Source organism: Rhinoraja longicauda, chromosome 36 (assembly GCF_053455715.1).
Source record: "Rhinoraja longicauda isolate Sanriku21f chromosome 36, sRhiLon1.1, whole genome shotgun sequence".
Classification (NCBI taxonomy): Eukaryota; Metazoa; Chordata; class Chondrichthyes; order Rajiformes; family Arhynchobatidae; genus Rhinoraja; species Rhinoraja longicauda.
Window position 1 is genome coordinate 15,478,552 of NC_135988.1, and position 23,775 is coordinate 15,502,326.

Consider the following 23,775-nt stretch of genomic DNA (forward strand, 5'->3'; position numbering starts at 1 on the left):
GTGCACCATTGCAGCAGAAGTTTGGCCCCAACGGGTCCACATGGCCTGGTATGACAATAAAACACTCTTGACTCGTGCAGGGAATTGATGCAAAAGTTGAATGACATAGAACTAGTGTGAACGGGGGATCGATGGTCAGTGTGGACTAAGTGGAGTGAAGAGCTCATGACATGCTGCATGTGTAAACGAAACTTAGTTGATGAGAGAAAAAGAATCAATGGCTGCAAAATGGTGGTTTAATAGTATTGATGCCAAAGGTTTGGATCGAAGGCCCAGCATCTGAGCAGAGACCTGAGCCGCCCTCTTACCACGTGTTCCTTTTGGTTAAATGATAGTCCACACTGGGAGAACGTCCTTTACACATTCCCGCGCAAATCAGCCTAGTTCCACCCGGCACCACTCACACACGTCAATTGCTGATCATCCCTTTCAATCTCTTCACTCTGCACAAACTGCCCGAGATGACTTCACTTCTCCCTAACGAGATTCATTAGCCTTTCTAGGCTTCACATCCTTTCCTCTGCTCAGAACGTACTTGACATCGATCATCCTCATTAAGCGCCATTTGTGTGCATGGCACAAAAAAAGTAAATAGGTCTGATTATTTCCGAGCAATCTCTGAAGCGCCCAATCTCAAGACTAGAACATATTAAGTGTGCTGTTCAGTGGAAATCAAAACGCCTCACTGGCAACTTCCAGAGAGCCTTATCCGTGCAAGACTCATTTACACTCCAGTAAAGTGGGTAATTGATGATCTGCAGTAAGAGGTCACTCTATTAAATTCCCATTATTTTTGATATCCTTCATTATAATTCTGCTGTTCACATTTCCCTCCATTATAGTTGAGTGTGCAGAATCGTGGTCGGTCATCAGTTCTTGGTCATTGTGATAGCTCTTCGTGGATGAATTGAGAAGTAAAAGGATTTTTCTTCAAGGGTCGAGACCCTTCTTCAGACTACCCAAAACGTCACCCATTCCTTCTCTCCTGAGATGCTGCCTGACCTGCTGAGTTACTCCAGCATTTTGTGAATAAATACCTTCGATTTGTACCAGCATCTGCAGTTATTTTCTTATTCTTCAAATGTGGGATCCATTGCAAGCAAATACAGTCCTCCGATGCTCTTCCTAAATCTCCCAAAATCTAATGTCCGGAAATTCAGTCAAGCACAGAAAGTCGAAAGCCTGTTTTGCCTCCAAGAAGTGCAAATCGACTCCATTAATTCATGGAACAAGGTTATGCAGCACTTTATGCAAGTGCCAACATTTCAGTCATTATTCAACTTTAACTCATTCTCCATCTCTTTTCCATCAGAACCACAATATTTCTTCTATGAAAGTGTTTATCCAATTCAAGTTTATCCAATTCTTACAGAGACGTATAAATTTATAAAAGCTAGGTGCAGGAAAAATGTTCCCAATGTTGGGGGAGTCCAGAACCAGGGGCCACACAGTTCAAGAATAAAGGGGAGGCCATTTAAAACTGAGGCGAGAAGAAGCTTTTTCACCCAGAGAGTTGTGAATCTGTGGGATTCTCTGCCACAGGAGGCAGTGGAGGCCAATTCACTGGATGGATTTAAATGAGAGTTAGATAGAGCTCGAGGGGCTAGTGGAATCAAGGGATATGGGGAGAAGGCAGGCACGGGTTATTGATTGTAAATGATCAGCCATGATCACAATGAATGGCGGTGTCGGCTTGAAGGGCCAAATGGCCTCCTCCTGCACCAATTTTCTATGTTTCTATGTTTCTAAGTTGATCAAATCCCATTCCACCCATTCCTTGGGCATGAATTCCAGATCAGGTCAACACTTTGGGTAAATTGGACGGCACGGTGGTGCAATGGTAGAGTTGCTGCCTAACAGCATCAGATACCAGGTCCGATCTTGACTACCGATGCTGGCTGTATGGAGTTTATATGTTCCCCCTATGACTGTGTGGATTTTCTCCGGGCGCTCCGGTTTCCTCCCACACTCCAAAGACGTGCAGGTTTCTAAGAGTCAGGAGTACAGCTTTATCCGACTTTAGTTAGGCCACATTTGGAGAATGCATGCAGTTCAGGATGTGGAGGCTTTGGAGAGGGTGTAGAGGAGGCTTACCAGAATGATGCCTGGATTAAGGGGTTTTAGCTTAAGGGGAGAGGTTGGACAGACTTGGATAGTTTCCTCTGGAGTGCCGGAGGTTGAGTGAATATCTGATGGAAGAATATCAAATTAAGAGAGGCATGGATAGGGTGATCAGTCAGAACCTTTCACCCAGGATGGAAAATACAAACACTGACGGGCATGGCTTTAAAGTGAGTGGGGCAAAGTTTAAAGGAGATGTATGGGGCAGGTTTTGTTTACACAAAGGGTGGTAAGTGACTTGAACACACAGCCTGGGGTGGTGGTGGTGGTGGCAGATAAAATAGTTGCATCAAAGACATTTTTTGATAGGCATGCAGATATGCAGGAAATTGGGGGACATGGATAATGTGTATGCAGATAAGAGTTTAGTTTAGTTTAGATTAAAGACACAGCAGGGAAACCGGCCCTTCAGCAGGCCGAGTCTGCGCCGACCAGCGATTCCCGCACATTAACACCCGCACATTACACACACGAGGGACAATCATTCATTTATACCAAGCCAATTAACCTACAAACCTGTACGCCTTTGGGGTGTGAGAGGAAACTGGACATCTCGGAGAAAACCCACGCAGGTCACGAGGAGAACGTACAAACTCTGTACAGACAAGCGCCCGGAGTCAGAATCGAACCAGGGTCTCCGGCGCTGTGAGGCAGTAGCTCGACCGTGTTGCCCTGGTGTTGGTCTTGGCAACATATTCAGCACTGACATTGTGGGCCGAACGGCCTGTTCCTGTGCTGTACTGTCCAATTGTTCTCCGTTCACATCAAATTTAACATTTTTTACTTATTGACAGGATGTGAGATTAATTGTGGTACATACCAAAGATACTAGAGGAACAAGATAGACCACTCAACCCTAAAAACCGTAGTAGGTCATGACGCCATTTTAGTAGGCAGAAACTTGCAGAAACATTTTAAAAGAAAAATAACAAAAATCTGTGAATTGATAGATGAGATATAGTCTGCATTTTAATGGTATCATCACACATACTGTTCCCCCGATTACACTGCGAGAGGAATAATGAACGGTGTGTTTTGCCTACTAAAATGGCTCCTTTGCAATAGACAATAGACAATAGATGCAGGAGGAGGCCATTCGGCCCTTCGAGCCAGCACCGCCATTCAATGTGATCATGGCTGATCATTCTCAATCAGTACCCCATTCCTGCCTTCTCCCCATACCCCCTGACTCTGCTATCCTTAAGAGCTCTATCTAGCTCTCTCTTGAATGCATTCAGAGAATTTGCCTCCACTGCCTTCTGAGGCAGAGAATTCCACAGATTTACAACTCTCTGACTGAAAAAGTTTTTCCTTATCTCAGTTCTAAATGGCCTACCCCTTATTCTTAAACTGTGGCCCCTGGTTCTGGACTCGCCCAACATTGGGAACAGGTTTCCTGCGTCTAACGTGTCCAACCCCTTAATAATCTTATAAGTTTCGATAAGATCTCCTCTCATCCTTCTAAATTCAAGTGTATACAAGCCTAGTCGATCCAGTTTTTCAACATACGACAGTCCCGCCATTCCGGGAATTAACCTAGTAAATCTACGCTGCACGCCGTCAGTAGCAAGAATATCCTTCCTCACATTTGGAGACCAAAACTGCACACAGTACTCCAGGTGCGGTCTCATTAGGGCCCTGTGCAACTGAAGAAGGACCTCTTTGCTCCTATACTCAACTCCTCTTGTTATGAAGGCCAACATTCCATTGGCTTTCTTCACTGCCTGCTGTACCTGCGTGCTTTCTTTCAGTGACTGATGCACTAAGATACCCAGATCTCGTTGTACGTCCCCTTTTCCTAATTTGACACCATTCAGATAATACTCTGCCTTCCTTTTCTTACTGGGGAACTGGGAAGACAACACTTGAAAATAGTTTAGGGTGACACAGTGGCAGAGCGGTAGAGTTGCTGCCTTACAGCACCAGAGACCACATTAGATCCTGACTATGGGTGCTGTCAGTCCGGAGTTTGTACGTTTTCCCTCTAACTCCGGTTCCCACCATGGATGGGAAGACAGGAGCCAAAGGTTATTAAATCTTTCAGCTCATGTCGCCTCGTTGTCTGAAGAAGGGTCTCGACCCGAAACGTCACCTATGCCTTTTCTCAAGAGGTGCTGCCTGACCCGCTGAGTTTTGTTTAGTTTAGTTTGGTTTAGAGATACAGCGTGGAAACAGGCCCTTCGGCCCACCAAATCCGCACCGACCAGCGATCCCTGCACATTAACACCACCCTACACGCACTAGGGACATTTTACACGTATACCAAGCCAATTAACCTTCAAACCTGGACGTCCTTGGAGTGTGAGAGGAAACCGAAGATCTCTGAGAAAACCCACGCAGGTCACGGGGGGAACGTACAAACTCCGTACAGACAGCGCCTGTAGTTGGGATCGAACCTGGGTCTCTGGCGCTGTAAGGCAGCTACTCTACTGCAGCGCCACCGCGCCGCCCCGCATTTCACCAGCATTTTTTGCCCATCTTCACCTCAATATTCATTCGAATCAACATTCAACTCAACATTCATTCGATTTCGGAGATTGAAGGATGCAGGGCTGATATCAGATGATGGGACCAGCCTGAAGGAGTGCACAAATGTTTGTCTCTCATTTATTCCCATGTCAATAATCAAGATATTAAAACTTCATAAAAAGTTACACACAAAGTACTGGAGGAACTCAGGCAGCATTTGTGTGGGGAATGGAGAGGTTCGAGATTCAGGCAACCCCAGTTCTTTTTGTCTTCAAGGCAGTTACAACTGATACTCATTCTGTTTACAATCAAAGGTAGACACAAAATGCTGGAGTGGCTCAGTGGGACAGGCAGCATCTCTGGAGAGAAGGAATGGGTGACGTTTCGGGTCGACAAGGGTCTCAACTCGAAACGTCACCCGTTCCTTCTCTCCAGAGATGCTGCCTGTCCCAGTGAGCTACTCCAGCATTTTGTGTTCGCCTTTGATTTAAACCAGCATCTGCAGTTCTTTCCTACGCTGTTTACTATCGATTTCGTTCCATGAAGTGATGTTGGATTTCAGGAACATAATAAGAAAAATCTCATGGAAACAGAAGGTTACTGACCGTGTTGGTAAATGGGATTGTAGTTGAGGAAGACTGTATCATATATCATATCATATCATATATATACAGCCGGAAACGGGCCTTTTCGGCCCTCCAAGTCCGTGCTGCCCAGTGATCCCCGTACATTAACACTATCCTACACCCACTAGGGACAATTTTTACATTTTACATTTACCCAGCCAATTAACCTACATACCTGTACGTCTTTGGAGTGTGGGAGGAAACCGAAGATCTCGGAGAAAACCCACGCAGGTCACGGGGAGAACGTACAAACTCCTTACAGTGCAGCACCCGTAGTCAGGATCGAACCTGAGTCTCCGGCGCTGCATTCGCTGTAAAGCAGCAACTCTACCGCTGCGCTACCGTGCCGCCAACAGTTTCTGTGCTGCATGAATTTATGAATCCAAACCATTGATTGGGCATTTTTAATTAGCAGAGGGGTTTTCTTGCCACCGTTTTACTCTAACGGGTTCATTACATTATTGGAGAAAGTGTCACCATGAGCAGACATGGTGAGCCTAATGTTCTTCTGCGATTCCTTTATTCATCACCTCACCAGCACTAAAACCTCTGACAGACTTCACCCAAGTACTAGACAGCTTCTCAAGCACAACCAATGCTTATTGTACACAGCTGGGGACTGAAATCTAGAGTTGGCATGCAACTATGTTATTTTCCCGTTAGTTAAACATCACTGGTGATGTAAATTGCCCTACGACGCATTAACTACTGATTGTGGAATCTAGGCTCTTTAGTCTGAACATTCCGCACGTCACAATTAAACTCCGCTATCAGCAAAGTGACACCACTGGAACCAGGGTACTGCATTTGTCTAGCACCATCGGGAGGAGGAGGTCTTGAACCAAAATGTCACCTCTTCCTTTACACCAGAGACGCTGCCTGACCCGCTGAGTTTAGCTTAGTTTCAAGATACAGCGCTGAAACAGGCCACCGAGTCCGCACCGACCAGCGATCCCCGCACATTAACACTATCCTACACACACTATGACCAATTTTTAAAATATTAGTCAGAGAGATGGATTTTAAGCCACTTCTTTGAGTAGGAAAGATAAATAATTTGACAATTATGTGCCAATGTCATCTTTAAATTATAAAACACACGTGTTCTTCATAAGGAACACTGTGAGGAAAAAAATGATGTGAGCTAAACAACCCTTCTGCCAACCTCATTCACACCGACCACGTTAGCAGTTTGGGCTAGTCCCATTAGCCCACAGTTGATCAATATCCCTCTAACTCTTTCCAACCATATATGTGCCCGATGAAGGGTCTCGACCCAAAACATCACCTATTCCTTTTCTTCATAGCTGCTGCCTGATCCCCTGAGCTACTCCAGAATTTTGTGTCAATTTTGGAGATACAGCGTGGAAACAGGCCCTTCAGCCCACCAAGTCCGTGACGACCAGCGATCACTAGTTCTATCCTACATACAAGGGATAATTTACAGAAGCCAACTAGCCCACAAACCTGCACGTCTTTGGCGTGTGGGAGGAAACCGGAGCACTCGGAGAAAACCCACGTGGTCACAGAGAGAACGTACAAACTCCGCACGGCGGCACGGTAGCGCAGCGGTAGAGTTGCTGCTTTACACTCAATAATCTTATAGGTTTCGATAAGATCTCCTCTCATCCTTCTAAATTCCAGTGTATACAAGCCTAGTCACTCCAGTCTTTCAACATATGATAGTCCCGCCATTCAGGATCAGACCCAGGTCTTTGGCGCTGTGAGGCAGCAACACTACCGCTGCCCCACTCTGCCACCCTGGCACACTGTACCTGGCATTGAATTCTGAATTTAGGCAGCCTCTTGTGGTTGATATCCCTTGTGATAGTTTTCAGATTATGAACTACTTTAAATTATTTCAACAGAACGATAGCTTCTTGTTCGGGTAATGGAAGTAAAGCCAATCAATGGAGTAAAAGACCACGGGATCTATGGATCTGAAATTGACTCAAAGGATGAAAAGGGTGGCCATTGCTGGGCGTTTTGTTACCGTAAAGCTGTTACCAGCAGAGTTCCACAGGGCTCAGTATTCAGTCGCCTGCTTGCAGAGGTAGAGCAGCTACCTTACAGCGCCAGAGACCCAGGTCTGAACCTTGCACGCTTGTAGTTTGTACGTTCTCTCTGTGACCGCGTGGGTTTTCTCTGGGTGCTCCGGTTTCCTCTTACATCCCAGTGACGTACTGGTTTGTAGATGAATTGGCTTGGGTAAAATCGTAAATTTTCCCTTGCATGTAAGGAAGTGCTAGTGTATGGTGTGAACGCAGGCTGGCGCGGACTCGGTGGGCCGAAGGGCCTACTTCCACACTCTGTCTATAAAGTCTAGATTCTAGAGTCTACAGTCTAAGAGAGTCTAGAGTCTAGAGACTAGAGACTAGGCCGCGATTGACCAAAGTGCGGCTGACATCGCCCTACCACCATCGCGGCTGATGACTCCACAGATCGATTAAGCACCTTTCCTCCAGTGTCAGCAGGAACTTACACATCTGGGAGATGAGGTACAACTTCCATTATTAACTCACAGAAAAAAGACAGGAGCACATTAGGAAAGGTTCTGGATTGAGACGTCGATTAGAGGGGATGCAGTCAGCTCGATAGCCCACGCAAAGCATCTCCCTGACACACTTCATCACAGCCGGCCTGATCTTAGATTTATCACTGGAGCCTCCATCAGTGATCAAAGACTTGTTTCAAAATCAATTTTGGCTGCCTGTGGCCCCTTGAACAGTCTGCAGCAGACAGTGACTCGAGAGTTCTCGCAATAGCAGCGTCGATCAAGCCTATCCATCTCTTGGGAACCACACAGGCACACTGAGTGCAGCCCACGGTATTAGTATTGGTTAATAATTGTCCAGTGTACTAAGGTACAGTGAAAAGCTTTTGTTTTACAATAGACAATAGACGCAGGAGTAGGCCATTCGGCCCTTCGAGCCAGCACCGCCATTCAATGTGAACATGGCTGATCATTCTCAATCAGTACCCCGTTCCTGCCTTCTCCCTATACCCCCTCACTCCGCTATCTTTAAGAGCTCTATCTAGTTCTCTCTTCAAAGCGTCCAGAGAATTGGCCTCCACTGCCTTCTGAGGCAGAGAATTCCACAGGTTTGCAACTCTCTGACTGAAAAAGGTTGCTTACTCACCAGTCTGTGGTGCAGCGGTAGAGTTGCTGCCTTGCAGTCTTTATTTCAAGGTAAGGGAATCAAGAACCAGAGGGCAAAGGTTTAGGATGTGAGGGGAAAGGTTTAATAAGACTCTGGGGGGAAGCTTTTTCCACACAGAGCCTGGTGGGTGTGTGGAATGAGCTGCCAGAGAAAGTGGTTGAGGCAAGTACAATGTACAACATTTGAAAGACATTTGGACAGGAAAGATGCCAAGGGACATGGGCCAAATGCGGGTGTATGGGACTAGCATAGATGGGGCATCTTGGTCAGCATGGTCGAGTTGATCCAAATGGCTTTTTTCCATGCCGTATGACTCTATGAATGCAACAGTTCAAAAATACAGCTCATCACTACCTTCTCAAGGCAAGGAGTGCACAATAATGGGCGGCGCGGTGGCGCAGCGGTAGAGTTGCTGCCTTACAGCGCCAGAGACCTGGGTTCGATCCTGACTAAGGGTGCTTATCTGTACCTTCTCCCTGTGACTGCGTGAGTTTTCTCCGGGTGATTTAGATTTAGATTTAGAGATACAGCGCAGAAACAGGCCCTTCGGCCCACCGAGTCTGCGCCGCCCAGCGATCCCCGCACATCAACACATTCCTACACCCACTAGGGACAATTTTTACATTTTGCCCAGCCAATTAACCTACAAACTTGTACGTCTTTGGAGTGTGGGAGGAAACCGAAGATCTCGGAAAAACCCCACGCAGGTGATGGGGAGAACGTACAAACTCCGTACAGACGGCACCGGTAGTCGGGATCGAACCCAAGTCTCCGGCGCTGCATTCGCTGTAAGGCAGCAACTCTACCGCTGCGTCACTGTACCGGCATGGTGCTCCAGTTTCCTCCCACACTCCAAAGACGTACAGGTTTGGAGGTTAATTGGCGTCAGTAAAGTTGGAAAATGTCCCTAGTGCGTAGGATAGTGCTAGTGTACGGGGTGAACACCGGTCGGCGCGGACTCGGTGGTCTGAAGGGGGAACGTACAAACTCAGTATAAATATTGCAATTAACTTAAAAAATTCCTTTGAAGAGATTCTTTTTTTTTTAAACAAAGGTACCAATTCAAGTCAGCAATAACAGGTCCAATTATAGAAATGTTGATGCAAAATGTCCAGCTTTATACTTTTAATCAGTATAATTTCACAAAATATCAAGTCAGCCAAGAAAGCTATTTGAGTCTGAAGAAGGGTCTCGACCCGAAACATCACCCATTCCTTCTCTCCAGAGATGCTGCCTGTCCTGCTGAGTTACTCCAGCATTTTGTGTCTATTTAGTTTAGTTTAGTTTCGAGATACAGCGAAGAAACAGGTCCTTTCGGCCCACCGGGTCCACGCCGACCAGCGATCCCCGCACATGAACACTATCCTACACCCACTAGGGACAATTGTTTTTACATTTACCAAGCCAATTAACCTACAAACCTGATATCTTTGGAGTGTGGGAGGAAACCGAAGATCTTGGAGAAAACACACGCAGATCATGGGGAGAACGGATAAACTCCGTACAGACAGCACCCGTGGTCGGGATCGAACCCGGGTCTCCGGCATTGCATTCGCTGTAAGGCAGCAACTCTACCGCTGTGCCACCGTGACTGCCCATCTTCGGTATAAACCAGCATCTGCAGTTCCTTCCTACACAAAGCTATTTATGGAACAGACAGGCCATAGGAATGGCCTGAGAAAGACCAATCCAGAGAATAGATTCTGCTGGGGTTTTGCTAAAGAGCAATCAGAAATCAAAAACAAAACCTGCGAGATATTCAAGGAACAATCAAAAGCATCCATGAACATTCATGCTTTGAACATTCATGCTAAATCTTCCAGCTGAAACCGTGAGCTGGAGGTTTGGGCATGGTGTATTTAGTTGGGGTGCATATGGCATTTAATTCAGATAAGTGTGAGGTGTTGAATTTAGAGAAGGCAAACCAGGGCACAATGTACAGGAGTCCCCTGAAGTGTGCTGTATTGTCATTGTCCCGCCCCCTCCCCTGACAATAGTCTGAAGAAGGGTCTCGACCAGAAACGTCACCCATTCTTTCTCTCCTGAGATGCTGCCTGACCCGCTGAGTTACTCCAGCATTTTGTGTCTACCTTCGATTTAAACCAGCATCCGCAGTTTTTTCCCCCGATACTTCTCATTAAACCGCAAAGAAACATGAATCTTTTATAATCAAAGAAATACCAGTGAAATATCTCTGCTCCGCAACAAAACTTGTGTTGAACAAGAAGGATACCAGTGGGAGCAGGAGTTTCATTTATCGTGGTCCCTATGATCTACAGCAAGCCTGGCAGAGACATTTATGTAATATAGAGGTTGCAGAGGTAATGGGGAAATCTCACTTTAATCTACTGACAAGCTGAACAGACTCGGCAAGGTTTCTCCGCTATGATTTTTCTAATTTTCATGGAATAAAAATATTACCGTCCCCACACATCTTTGGTAACAGAAAGATTTTTATTCATCCAGGCCCTGATCAAGTCATCCATTGTCCACAGGCTCAGCAAAACACACTGCACCTCGTTTACCCATTCACTTGTCTGAAGCAGACACGAATGAATCCTCTTCTCTCTTCCAAATCCTTTCACCACAAATAGCCTTTATGTTGAACCGGTTTACTTTGGTCTAGAGCTACAGCGTGGAAACAGGCCCTTCGGCCCACCAATGCCGCACCAACCAGCGATCCCCGTACACTAACACTTGATATAAGTAGATAATTTAATCCACTTATCGGATTGTCAGAGTCATCTAATGAGTCTCTGCACTGTCATTGTACATAAAATGGCAAAGTCATGATACCATAATGACTGTGGATAATTTACAATTATGTACAGGAATAATTGAGATAATTTATGATTCTTACCGAAGCCAAGTCAAGTCAAGTCAAGTCTATTTGTCACATACCCATAAACGTGTGCGCGTCTTTGGAGTGTGGGAGGAAACTGGAGCATCCAGAGAAAACCTATGCGGGTCACAGGGAGAACGTACAAACTCCGCATAAACACCACCCGCAGTCAGAATTGAACCTGGGTCCCTGGCGCTGTGCCAACTCTACCGCCACGCCTCCGTGTCCATTTTGTGGTGTATTTATACTCCATGTTCACCAGTTCAATTTCAGGCACAAGTAGAAGGCAAGAGTGTTCTGAAGAAAGTCTGATTAGCTTTCTCCATCATAGAAACTCTCCCACTAACTTTCTGTGATAGACAATAGACAATAGGTGCAGGAGGAGGCCATTCGGCCCTTCGAGCCAGCACCGCCATTCAATGTGATCATGGCTGATCATTCTCAATCAGTACCCTGTTCCTGCCTTCTCCCCATACCCCCTGACTCCGCTATCCTTAAGAGGTCTATCCAGCTCTCTCTTGAATGCATTCAGAGAATTGGCCTCCACTGCCTTCTGAGGCAGAGAATTCCACAGATTCACAATTCTCTGACTGAAAAAGTTTTTCCTCAACTCAGTTCTAAATGGCCTACCCCTTATTCTTAAACTGTGGCCCCTTGTTCTGGACTCCCCCAACATTGGGAACATGTTTCCTGCCTCTAACATGTCCAACCCTTTAATAATCTTATACGTTTCGATAAGATCCCCTCTCATCCTTCTAAATTCCAGTGTATACAAGCCTAGTCGCTCCAGTCTTTCAAGATATGATAGTTCGGCCATTCCAGGAATTAACCTAGTAAACCTACGCTGCACGCCCTCAATAGCAAGAATATCCTTCCTCAAATTTGGAGACTAAAACTGCACACAGTACTCCAGGTGCGGTCTCACTAGGGCCCTGTACAACTGCAGAAGGACCTCTTTGCTCCTATACTCAACAGATGTTCTGAGTTCAATGTTTCCAGACTATAATTACAAACGGGGGGGGGGGGGGGGTGGTGAGCGCAGTGTCATAGCTGAGAGAGCTACTGCCTCACAGTATTGGTTTCGATCCTGACCTCGGGTGCTGACTATTTGAAGTTTGAATGGGTGATCAATGGTTGGGGTGGGTTGAAGGGGCTTTTTCCATGCTGCATCTTTCAATCAATTCAATCAAAGCATCTATAATTAGAATTTTTATATTTGAATTTTACTTTTCAATCCTCTTGCATCCTCTGGACTGATCACCTCGATGTATATAGATACAACGAGTGTGCTCCTGATCATTCAGAAACCTGCTCCTTTGAGCTGCATTTTACTGGAATCATCACAGTGAGGAGGGACTGGAGGAGACTCACTGTGATGGATGTTTCTTTTGTTTGGTGTTGGTTTATGATTGTATGTGTTATTGCATTTTTATTGATTATTCTTATTGGTCTTATTGTTGAACTGCGGGTAATTTTTCATTTCACTGCACATTTATGTGTATGTGACAAATAAATGACTATTGTATTGGAAGCAATGTACCTGCTTCAAGCTGCTGGTCTTTAAATCACATCGCAGTTTATTAACTACTCAGCATATACCCATGGTCGCATCATTGTGACATTCAACGTTTTAAAAAACAAAGCAATCCTCAGAATACCCATAAACTCCAATAAATAATTGCAGTAGTTATACTGAGCGACTGTGCCAGTGTGGAGTGCGAGACAGTGCCAGCGTATGCTTGGAGCCTATGCCATTTCATATACATTGCACAGACACACGAGATGACACTGCCAAAGTAACGAAGTGCTCCAGTGCTATCCACACAGTAGACCTCGACAATTCTTTGATAAAGGTTGGAAGGGGCCCTGAAGTAACCGAACAGGTTAACCCAATTTAACCTCCATGAACCACTCTCCGACACATGACAACCCGACTCTGAACAGGGGAACGGAGGGAAGTCGCACGAGGAGGGGCAAACTCAATCCCTCTGTTCATCAACATTGCTCGGCACTGCACTGTCAGAGTCACGTATTCTCCCGTGCTGAAAGACAAGTACGGACCAGAAATGTTGCCTACCCAAATCCGCCAGAGATGCTGCCTGTACATAGAAACATAGAAACATAGAAAATAGGTGCAGGAGTAGGCCATTCGGCCCTTCGAGCCTGCACCGCCATTCAATATGATCATGGCTGATCATCCAGTTCAGTAACCTATACCTGCCTTCTCTCCATACCCCCTGATCCCTTTAGCCACAAGGGCCACATCTAACTCCCTCTTAAATATAGCCAATGAACTGGCCTCAACTAAGTTCTGTGGCAGAGAATTCCACAGACTCACCACTCTCTGTGTGAAGAAATGTTTCCTCATCTCGGTCCTAAAAGACTTCCCCCTTATCCTTAAGCTGTGACCCCTGGTTCTGGACTTCCCCAACATCGGGAACAATCTTCCCGCATCTAGCCTCTCCAACCCTTAAGAATTTTATATGTTTCAATAAGATCCCCCCTCAGTCTTCTAAATTCCAGCGAGTATAAGCCTAGTCTATCCAGTCTTTCTTCATATGAAAGTCCTGCCATCCCAGGGATCAATTTGTTGAACCTTCTCTGTACTCCCTCTAAGGCTAGAATGTCTTTCCTCAGATTAGGAGACCAAAACTGTACACAATACTCCAGGTGCGGTCTCACCAAGGCCCTGTATAACTGCAGCAGAACCTCCCTGCTCCTATACTCAAATCCTCTTGCTATGAATGCTAACATACCATTCGCTTTCTTCACTGCCTGCTGTACCTGCACGCTTGCTTTCAATGACTGGTGCACCATGACACCCAGGTCACGTTGCATCTCCTCTTTTCCTAACTGGCCACCATTCAGGTAATACTCTGCTTTCCTGTTCTTGCCGCCAAAGTGGATAACCTCACATTTATCCACATTATATTGCATCTGCCATGCATTTGCCCACTCTCCTAATCTATCCAAGTCACTCTGCAGCCTCCTAGCATCCTCCTCACAGCTAACACTGCCACCCAGTACGTTCTCCCTATGACCGCAAAGGTTTTCTCCGGGTGCACCCACATTCCAAAGTCGTACAGGTTTGTGGGTTAATTGGCTTCTGTCAATTGTAAATTGTCCCTAGTGTGCAGGATGGTGTTAGTGTGTGGGTGGTCACTGATCGGTGTGGACTTAGGCTTGTAATCACTGGAATTTAGAACGATGAGACGAGATCTTATCAAAACGTATAAGATTATTAAGGGGTTGGACACGTTAGAGGCAGGAAACATGTTCCCAATGTTGGGGGAGTCCAGAACAAGGGGCCACAGTTTAAGAATAAGGGGTAGGCCATTTAGAACGGAGATGAGGAAAAACATTTTCAGTCAGAGAGTTGTGAATCTGTGGAATTCTCTGCCTCAGAAGGCAGTGGAGGCCAATTCTCTGAATGCATTCAAGAGAGAGCTAGATGGAGCTCTTAAGGATAGCGGAGTCAGGGGGTATGGGGAGAAGGCAGGAACGGGGTACTGATTGAGAATGATCAGCCATGATCACATTGAATGGCTCGAATGGCCTCCTCCTGCACCTATTGTCTATTGTCTATTGACTCGGCGTGCCAAAGGGCTCTTTTCCATGCTCTATCTCTAAAGTCTAAAGTCTAAGTGAAAGAAAAAAAAACAGGGCAAAGATATTTCTAGTGCACTTAAGTACATTCTCCTCTCCCCACACATACATAGACACACAGACTTCCTCAAACATGTACCCTTAGGAACCCACACTGACTATTCATTCATACTTAAGAAGACAATCACAGTTGGGACAGGAGTAGACCATAAAATCTGTTGAGTCCGTTTCACCTTTCAATAAAATAACAAATGATCCATTATTTTGTTCATTTATCTAAATAACTTCCATATCCTGCGATTCTTTTAATTCCAACAATATTTTGGTCTCAGCCTTGAACACACACACTCACCTAATCGTAAAGAAATGCACACAAAAACACGCCCATGCATGTATGCACATTTACGTCACTTTTTTCCTGTAAACACCGCATGCTAAAACAATTTGTAATTCGGAAAAAAAGACCAGGAAATGCAACTCTTCCACCCTTTTTCCAAAACCATGGCCACAGCCGTCTGTGGAGGCTTGTAGCAAGAGGTGAACTTTTAATTAAATCACAGATCTAACTCTGAATATTTGACAGCATTAAAGAATTTGATAAATCACTTCACACCAAAAACACATTTTGCTGGCGAGTGCAGTTCCTCATTTATCTTTCAAACCAAAAATAAAACTTATGAATTATGTCTGCAGATGTAATAATCCCCTGAAGGGGCTTTGCCTTTAATGGGGAATTGGAGTAAACCAAAGTCCAGAGTAAACGAGGGCAAAAACTCAAAACATGGATGAAACTTAAAACGAGTTGCAATAAAAAAGATAAATAAAAGTTATGGAGGGAAGGAATAGACGTCCCGGTTCACTCCCAACATCCATCTAAATCCCACAGTGACCTCAGTGGTTCAGTTACCCGCCTTTCATGGGTATTTTCTGACTGGCAAAGTTTTGTTTCAAATTCCAAAGATAGACTCAAAAAGCTGGAGTAACTCAACGGGTCAGGCAGCATCTCTGGAGAGAAGGAATGGGTGACGTTTCGGGAGGAGACCCTTCTTCAGACTGAGAGTCAGGGCAGAGGGAGACACAGAGATAAGGAAAGGTAAGGTGTGAAAACCAAACATCAAAGGAGATGCGACAAAATCAAGGATAATGGAGAAGTTTGAGCTAGGAGAAAGTGACAACAAAGCATAAAATGTAATCAGGGGGAACAGTCAAGGCTGGTCGGAGAACTGGGAAAGGGGAGAGATGGAAAGGGGAGGGATGGAGAGGGGGGGGATGGAGAGGGGGGGTGGAGAGGGGGGGATGGAGAGAGGGGGAGGATGGAGAGAGGGGGGGTGGAGAGAGGGGGGGTGGAGAGGGGGGATGGAGAGGGGGGATGGAGAGGGAGGGGGCAAGCAAGGAGTTACTTGAAGGTATTACAAAATGCTGGAGTGACTCAGCAGGTCAGGCAACATCTAGGAGGGAAGGAATTTCGGGTCGAGACCCTTGTTCAGACTGAAGGGGTTACTTGAAGTTGGAGAAGTCAATGTTTCACATCGCCGGGGGTGGTAAAATTCCCAAGACAAGTTAAATGCGAGTTGCTGTTGCCCCAATTCTGACTCACTCCGACAAAAATGTCCCCTTCACTCACCCAGAAGAGAGCGGCGGAGATTCCCAGTGTGAGTTTGAGGATGAAGTAGGCGGCGTCGGCGCCGGTGGGGCGCTTTAGCCGGGAGCGGTCGCCCATCGTCCCCGGTCCCCCCTCGGCTCCAGCGACCCCTCCACACACACACCTGCGCACCCACACACCTCCACACACACACACCTGTACCGCGGGAGACACAGTCCCAGCCTCACGCCGCGTTACCTCCAGTTTCCGCCCCGCAAAACTGAAAGCAAAAGCTGCAACAGCTGCCGCTGGGATCAGCCCTTTGTCTCATCTCCACACTGTGGCCTCTTGATCCAACGCTGGCACACACTAGCATGGAGCTCCCAATACTCCTCCAGGCCCTGTTGACACAACACAGCAACCTGCTTCTCTATCAAGTGCAAGAAAATAACTGCAGATGTTGGAGTATAAGAAAATAACTGCAGATGTTGGAGTATAAGATAATAACTGCAGATGTTGGAGTATAAGAAAATAACTGCAGATGTTGGAGTATAAGATAATAACTGCAGATGTTGGAGTATAAGATAATAACTGCAGATGCTGGGTACAAATCGAAGGTATTTATTCACACAAAATGCTGGAGTAACTCAGCATCTCAGGAGAGAAAGAATGGGTGACACACTAACAACACAAACCGACACACACTAGGGACAATTTACGCTTATACCAAGTGTACAACCCCAAGCCAATTAACCTACAAACCTGAAGGCAGACACAAAATGTTGGAGTATAAGAAAATAACTGCAGATGCTGGGTACAAATCGAAGGTATTTATTTCACAAGATGCTGGAGTAACTCAGCATTTCAGGAGAGAAGGCTTGTGTTGTTAGTGTGTCACCCATTCCTTCTCTCCTGAGATGCTGAGTTACTCCAGCATTTTGTGACACAACACAGCGACCCGTTTCTCTATCAAGTGTAAGAAAATAACTGCAGATGTTGGAGTATAAGAAAATAACTGCAGATGTTGGAGTATAAGAAAATAACTGCAGATGTTGGAGTATAAGAAAATAACTGCAGATGCTGGTACAAATCGAAGGTGTTTATTCACACAATGCTGGAGTAACTCAGCAGGTCAGGCAGCATCTCAGGGGAGAAGGGATGGGTGAGGGGGTATGGGGAGAAGGCATGAACGGGGTACTGATTGAGAATGATCAGCCATGATCACATTGAATGGCGGTGCTGGCTCGAAGGGCCAAATGGCCTCCTCCTGCATCTATTGTCTATTGACACATTAACAACACAAGCTTACACACACTAGAGACAATTTACGCTTATACCAAGTGTACAAACCCAAGCCAATTAACCTACAAACCTGAAGGTAGACACAAAATGTTGGAGTAACTCAGCAGGTCAGGCAGCATCTCAGGAGAGAAGGAATGGGTGACGTTTCGGGTCAAGACCCTTCTTCAGACTGAACTCACTGCCATAAGGGTCTCGACCCGAAATGTCACCCATTCCTTCTCTCCTGAGATGCTGCCTGACCTTCTGAGTTACTCCAGCATTTTCTGAATAAAATGTTTCTCTATCAATCTCTGTTTGAGGGGGTGGGGTTGGGTTGGGGGGGGGGGGGAGCAAGGAACAGGACTGAAAAATATTTGGAGCTCAATGATGGTCCACCTTTTATCTCTGTTTGCTTTGTTGTCACCTTCTCCCAGCTAACGAAGAAGGTAGGCACAAAATGCTGGAGTTACTCAGCGGGACGGGCAGCATCTCTGGAGAGAAGGGAATGGGTGGCGTTTCGGGTCGAGACCCTTCCTCATGGCAGTGAGTTCAGTCTGAAGAAGAGTCTCACATAAAATGCTGGAGTAACTCATCGGGTCAGGCAGCATCTCGGGAGAGAAGGAATGGGTGACGTTTCGGGTCAAGACCCTTCTTCAGTCTCGACCCGAAACGTCACCCATTCCTTCTCTCCCGAGATGCTGCCTGACCCGCTGAGTTACTCCAGCATTTTGTGTCTACCTGCTGTCTATATGAAGTTTGCACGTTCTCCCTGTGACAGCCTGGGCTTCCTCCAGGTGCTCCGGTTTCCTCCCACATTCCAAAGACGTGCGGGTCTGCAGGTTAATTGGCCTGTTGTTGCGAAGGGAGTGGGTGAGAAAGTGGGATAACAAACAACTAGTGAGATCAATGGTCGGCGTGGACTCGGTGGGCCGAAGGTCCTGTTTCCATGCTGGTTCTCCAAACTAAACCAAACATGACACATGGCCAATGGTTAATTTGACTTTATGGAGAATTCTATGCCTCATTTCGTATTGATTTCCTGGGATGCCGCATCTTGTTTTGGCTAATTAGGTGGTTGAGGATATGTTAAACTTGACCCAGGGGACTTGAGCACAGTACCATTGGGAAAAGGTTTGGCAACAAGAGGCGTCCTCTAGTGGTTGATGCTGGTATCACCCTCCTGCTGACACAACCATTCATCCAGAAAAGCACAGCCTTCTTCACCTTGCCCCAGCATTCCCTCTCTCTCTATCCCTCCCCCACCCAAGTCGCACTAGCTTCTCATTTTCACCCTACAGTTTACAATGGCCTGTTCCCTTTATCATCGTTACTTTTTTGCACATCTTTCATTCATTGTTCTTTATCTCTCCACATCACCGTCTATATCTCTCGTTTCCCTTATCCCTAACCTGTCTGGAGAAGGGTCTCGACCCGAAACGTCACCCATTGCATCTCTCCAGAGATGCTGCCTGTCCCGATGAGTTACTCCAGCTTTCTGTGTCTATCTTCGGATTAAACCAGCATCTGCAGTTCCTTCTTACACGCTTCTCATCACCAGCTGCTATTAGGACAACCTAATGGTTTCAAAGTCTCCTTCTGAATATAGAGAGTTGCAGCATGGAAATGGGCCTTTTAGCCCATCGTCTCTGCGACCATCAATCACCCAACTGCACTAATCCTAATCTCATTAACTTCACCCAGATTCTATCATTCAGCTACGCACTGTAACCCAACACAAAACTTTGCTTAGTGCGGGTTTCAGGGGGTATGGGGAGAAGGCAGGAACGGGGTACTGATTGAGAATGATCAGCCTTGATCACATTGAATGGCGGTGCTGGCTCGAAGGGCCGAATGGCCTCCTCCTGCACCTATTGTCTATTGTCTAAGGCAGGAGAATGGGGTTGGGAGGGAAAGAAAGACCAGCAGTGATTAAATGGCGGAGTAGACTTGATGGGCTGAATGGCCTAATTCTTCTCCTATCAAATATGAACTTCTACCATCGGGCAGACGATACAAGGCCTTCTACGCCCGCACCTCCAGACTCAGGAACAGCTTCATCCCCAGGGTCATAGCTGCTATGAACCGGTCCTGCTGAGCCGGATGGTCACATCGCACAGTGATCCGGCACAGATCTACTTGCACTTTATTCTGTTTTAAAACTGTTCCAATTTGTTACATTGGGTTGTTTAAATTAATACTGACTAGCTAATTAATTTATTGCGTCGTATGGGAGGCACATTCCCAATCTCGTTATACCCCTGTACAATGACAATAAAGATATATTGTATTGCATTGTATGCTGCCTGATCCGTTGAGTTACTCCAGGCTTTTGTGTCTATCTGTGGTGGGGTTAATGTTGTGTATATGGACTTCCAGAGGGGGTGGAGCAATGAAGTACAATGTTCGCTGAGCTAAAGCCCACAGGTTTAGAGGGACAATGCTAAAGGCAGGACTGAGAGAACAGTGAAGTGAACCTTAATTAGGATCCCAGCTACTTTCAATATGAATAAATAAACTGGTCTTAGGTACATAGAGAACGATTGTTTGAAAGCTGCACGACCAGTTGAGTTGTTAAAAAGTAAACAGACGTCTTCATCTCATAACTCAAAGTGCCGGAGGAGTTCAGCGGGTCAGGCAGCATCTGTGGAGAGCATAGATAGGTGAGGCTTCGGGTTGAGCAAGGTGACATTTCTGGTTCAGACTGATCAGTCATTCTGCAGGGCTTCTGACCCAAAACAGCGTTTGTTTAATCCCTCCACGGAGGCTGCCTGACCTGTGAATCTGTGGAATTCTCTGCCTCAGAAGGCAGTGGAGGCCAATTCTCTGAATGCATTCAAGAGAGAGCTGGAGAGAGCTCTTAAGGATAGCGGAGTCAGGGGGTATGGGGAGAAGGCAGGAACGGGGTACTGATTGAGAATGATTAGCCATGATCACATTGAATGGCGGTGCTGGCTCGAAGGGCCGAATGGCCTCCTCCTGCACCTATTGTCTATTGTCTATTGACTTCCTCCAGCACTTTGTTTTCCAGCATCTGCTGTTGCTTGTGACGGCATCGTTTAACATTGACATATAAAGGAAGAAGGGTTCCGCCCCGAAACGTCACCTATTCCTTTTCTCCAGAGATGCTGCCTAACCTGCTGAGTTACTCCAGCATTCTATGTCTTCCTTTGGTATCAACCATCATCCACAGTTCCTTCCGAAACAAAAGGAAGGAAACCTTTGCTGAACACTTGCAAAATACTAAGCAGACATCAGCTTGTCTTTTCAGAAGTCTTTAGGGAAGGTACAGAGTGATTTATTACCAGAAGCTGAGCCATGTGGGTGCTAGCAAATCTGGGATTGTTGTTCTTTAAGCAGAGGAACTTATCGTTCAGAAGATAGACACAAAATGTTGGAGCAACTCAGCGGGACAGGCAGCACCTCTGGAGAAAAGGAATGGGTGACGTTTCGGGTCACTTGATAAAGAGGTTCTTGAATGTTTTCTTATTAATAAATAAGCCCAAACTATTTTCAGTGGGAGAATGGTCAGTAACCAAAGGACAAAATCCATTTATAGTGGGTTGTGATCTGCAATACCCTGTCTGCAAAGGAGGTAGAAAGACATTTTCAAAAGCAAATGAATAAATTGAAAGGAACACTATGAGGGAAAGTTTCAGAAGGTCAGTGCGGCACGGTGGCACAGCGCTAGAGTTGCTGCCTCACAGCGCCGGAGACCCGCGTTCGATCCTGACTACGGGCGATGTCTGTACGGAGTTTGTACGTTCTCCCCACGACCTGCTTGGGTTTTCTCCGAGATCTTCGGTTTCCTCCCACACTCCAAAGACGTACAGGTTTGTAAGTTAATTGGCCTTGGTATCATTATAAAATTGGCGCTAGTGTTTGTAAGATATTGTTAATGTGCGGGGATCGCTGGTCGGTATGGACTCGGTGGGCCGAAGGGCGCTGTATCTCTAAACTAAACTAAACTAATATTGCACGTTGACTATACAATAGTTTTCTTGGTAGTTTTAGCATTGAGACAACCTTTGACTTTTAAATCTGGTTTGTCACTTAATGACTTAGATTTAAATGTCCCAGCTGCTGCTGTTGGAGTTAGACTTATGTTACTGGGTCAAACAGTCTAGAAATCTGACTGCTGTTCCTATAAACTAACCACCAAGTTAGTGTACCCTCAGCCTGGTGCAGTTGAAACTGGCTCAGCCGTACGTTTTTCTGAGCCAAGTCCAAGAGCAGAAGTGAATCTGTGAACAATCATATTAACCTGTGGGAGGAAGTGTTATTGGACCATGGGGAGTCTCTCCTTGAGTATAATGGCGTTTATCCTGACAGTTGAACCATTCTTGAATCCGTGTGGAGTCTGTCCAACATTTCTTCTCACTCTTGACCTTATTTCTGGAAATTAAAGCATCTTCAATATAATCCATCACATTTACTTTCAGTTGTTGGCTGGGATAGACAACAATGTCAGAATAACAGATCACTTGACTGCTGGGCTTAGTCTTCAGAAATGTTTATATATTCTTCAACTCACTGCTATGAAGAAGGGTCTCGACCTAAAACGTCACCCATTCCTTCTCTCCAGAGATGCTGCCTGTCCCAGATTGGTAGGTTAATTGGCTTGGTGCGATTGTAAAATTGTCCCTTGCGTTGTTAAGATATTGTTAGTGTGCGGGGAACGCTGGTCGGTGCGGACTCGGTGGGCCGAAGGGCCTGTCTCCGCGCTGTATCTCTAAAACTAAAACAGGGAGGGAATAGAGAGACGATGTTTTGGGTCGGAAACCTTCTTCAGACTGTTGCTGCCACAGATGACATAGGACCCACTAGGTTTGCATTTTGTTTTAAGGTTCCAGTTTGTGCAGGCTCTAGTGCCCCCGGTTTTCTTGTGCTCTGGGTTAGAAACACCAGCTAATCCATCCCATTGAAGTCTCTGATCATTCTGAACCCTTTTTCAATATCTCTTTAACGGGAGAAGGAGCAGGGAAGTGAGATTCATTGGATCGACCCGAAACATCATCCGTTCCTTTTATCCTGAGATGCTGCCTGTCCCGCTGATTTACTCCAGCATCTTGCGTCTGTCTAAAGCAGCATCTGCAGTTCCTTCCTACTTAGTTGTCTGGCCATGTCTTCCTGTCGTGCCATGATACAAAATGGTTGGGTCATTGTGTGTGAGACGACCTTAACCGAAAGAACTGAGATGAGGAAAAACTTTTTCAGTCAGAGAGTTGTGAATCTGTGGAATTCTCTGCCTCAGAAGGCAGTGGAGGCCAATTCTCTGAATGCATTCAAGAGAGAGCTAGATAAAGCTCTTAAGGATAGCGGAGTCAGGGGTTATGGGGAGAAGGCAGGAACGGGGTACTGATTGAGAATGATCAGCCATGATCACATTGAATGGCGGTGCTGGCTCGAAGGGCCGAATGGCCTCCTCCTGCACCTATTGTCTATTGTCTAAGAGCTCCAAAGGATTGAGAATATTGACTAGCACACCCCTGTCAAGGACAATTGGAAACGTCAGCCTAGCAATCAACACACATGGTGAATAAATTAAACCCGAAATCTAAGTAATCTCACTGAAGATAGAGGATACAGATATGATTAAATCAACAACTGCTACCTAAAACCCTTCTTCATAAAAGTCATACTTCATAAAAGTCATACTTCATAAAAGTCATAATTATGAATCAAAATTAATGTTGTCGTTAAATCCATACTCCTACCTGTCGTAATTTAAATTAAACTGCTGGTGGTTTTCTTATCCTTTGCTTAAAGCTCCGAATCTGGTCAAATTCACATGAATGAAGTTTCAATCTTTAAGTTTTGTTTCAGGTTTATTATTGTCGTGTGTACCAAGGTACAGTGAAAAAGCTGAAAAGGAGTTTGAACGTTTTTCTCCGCCCTTGATCGCGTGGGTTTCAGTTTTTAGTTTTAGAGATACAGCACGGAAACAGGCCCTTCGGCCCTCCGAATCCACGCCGACTAGCGATCACCCCGTATACTAACACTACCCTACACACATTAGGGACGATTTACATTCATGCCAAGCCAATTAACCTACAAACATGTATGAAGATCTCGGAGAAAACCCACTCG

General features: G+C 45.8%; 1 protein-coding gene across 3 annotated transcripts in view; it reads right to left on the reverse strand.

The window, feature by feature from the left end:
- LOC144610469 (tetraspanin-15-like) overlaps positions 1-23,775 on the reverse strand; it is a 171,923-nt gene that overhangs the window by 99,189 nt on the left and 48,959 nt on the right. Inside the window, exon 1 of one of the 3 annotated variants that reach the window (XM_078429203.1) lies at positions 16,450-16,685. The exons of the other annotated variants lie outside the window; for them this stretch is intronic. Within the exon in view, the coding sequence (XP_078285329.1) occupies positions 16,450-16,545 (96 nt within the window). The 5' untranslated portion in view covers positions 16,546-16,685. Of the gene's footprint in view, positions 1-16,449; positions 16,686-23,775 lie in introns of those variants that run through there. 3 annotated transcript variants of the gene reach the window in all.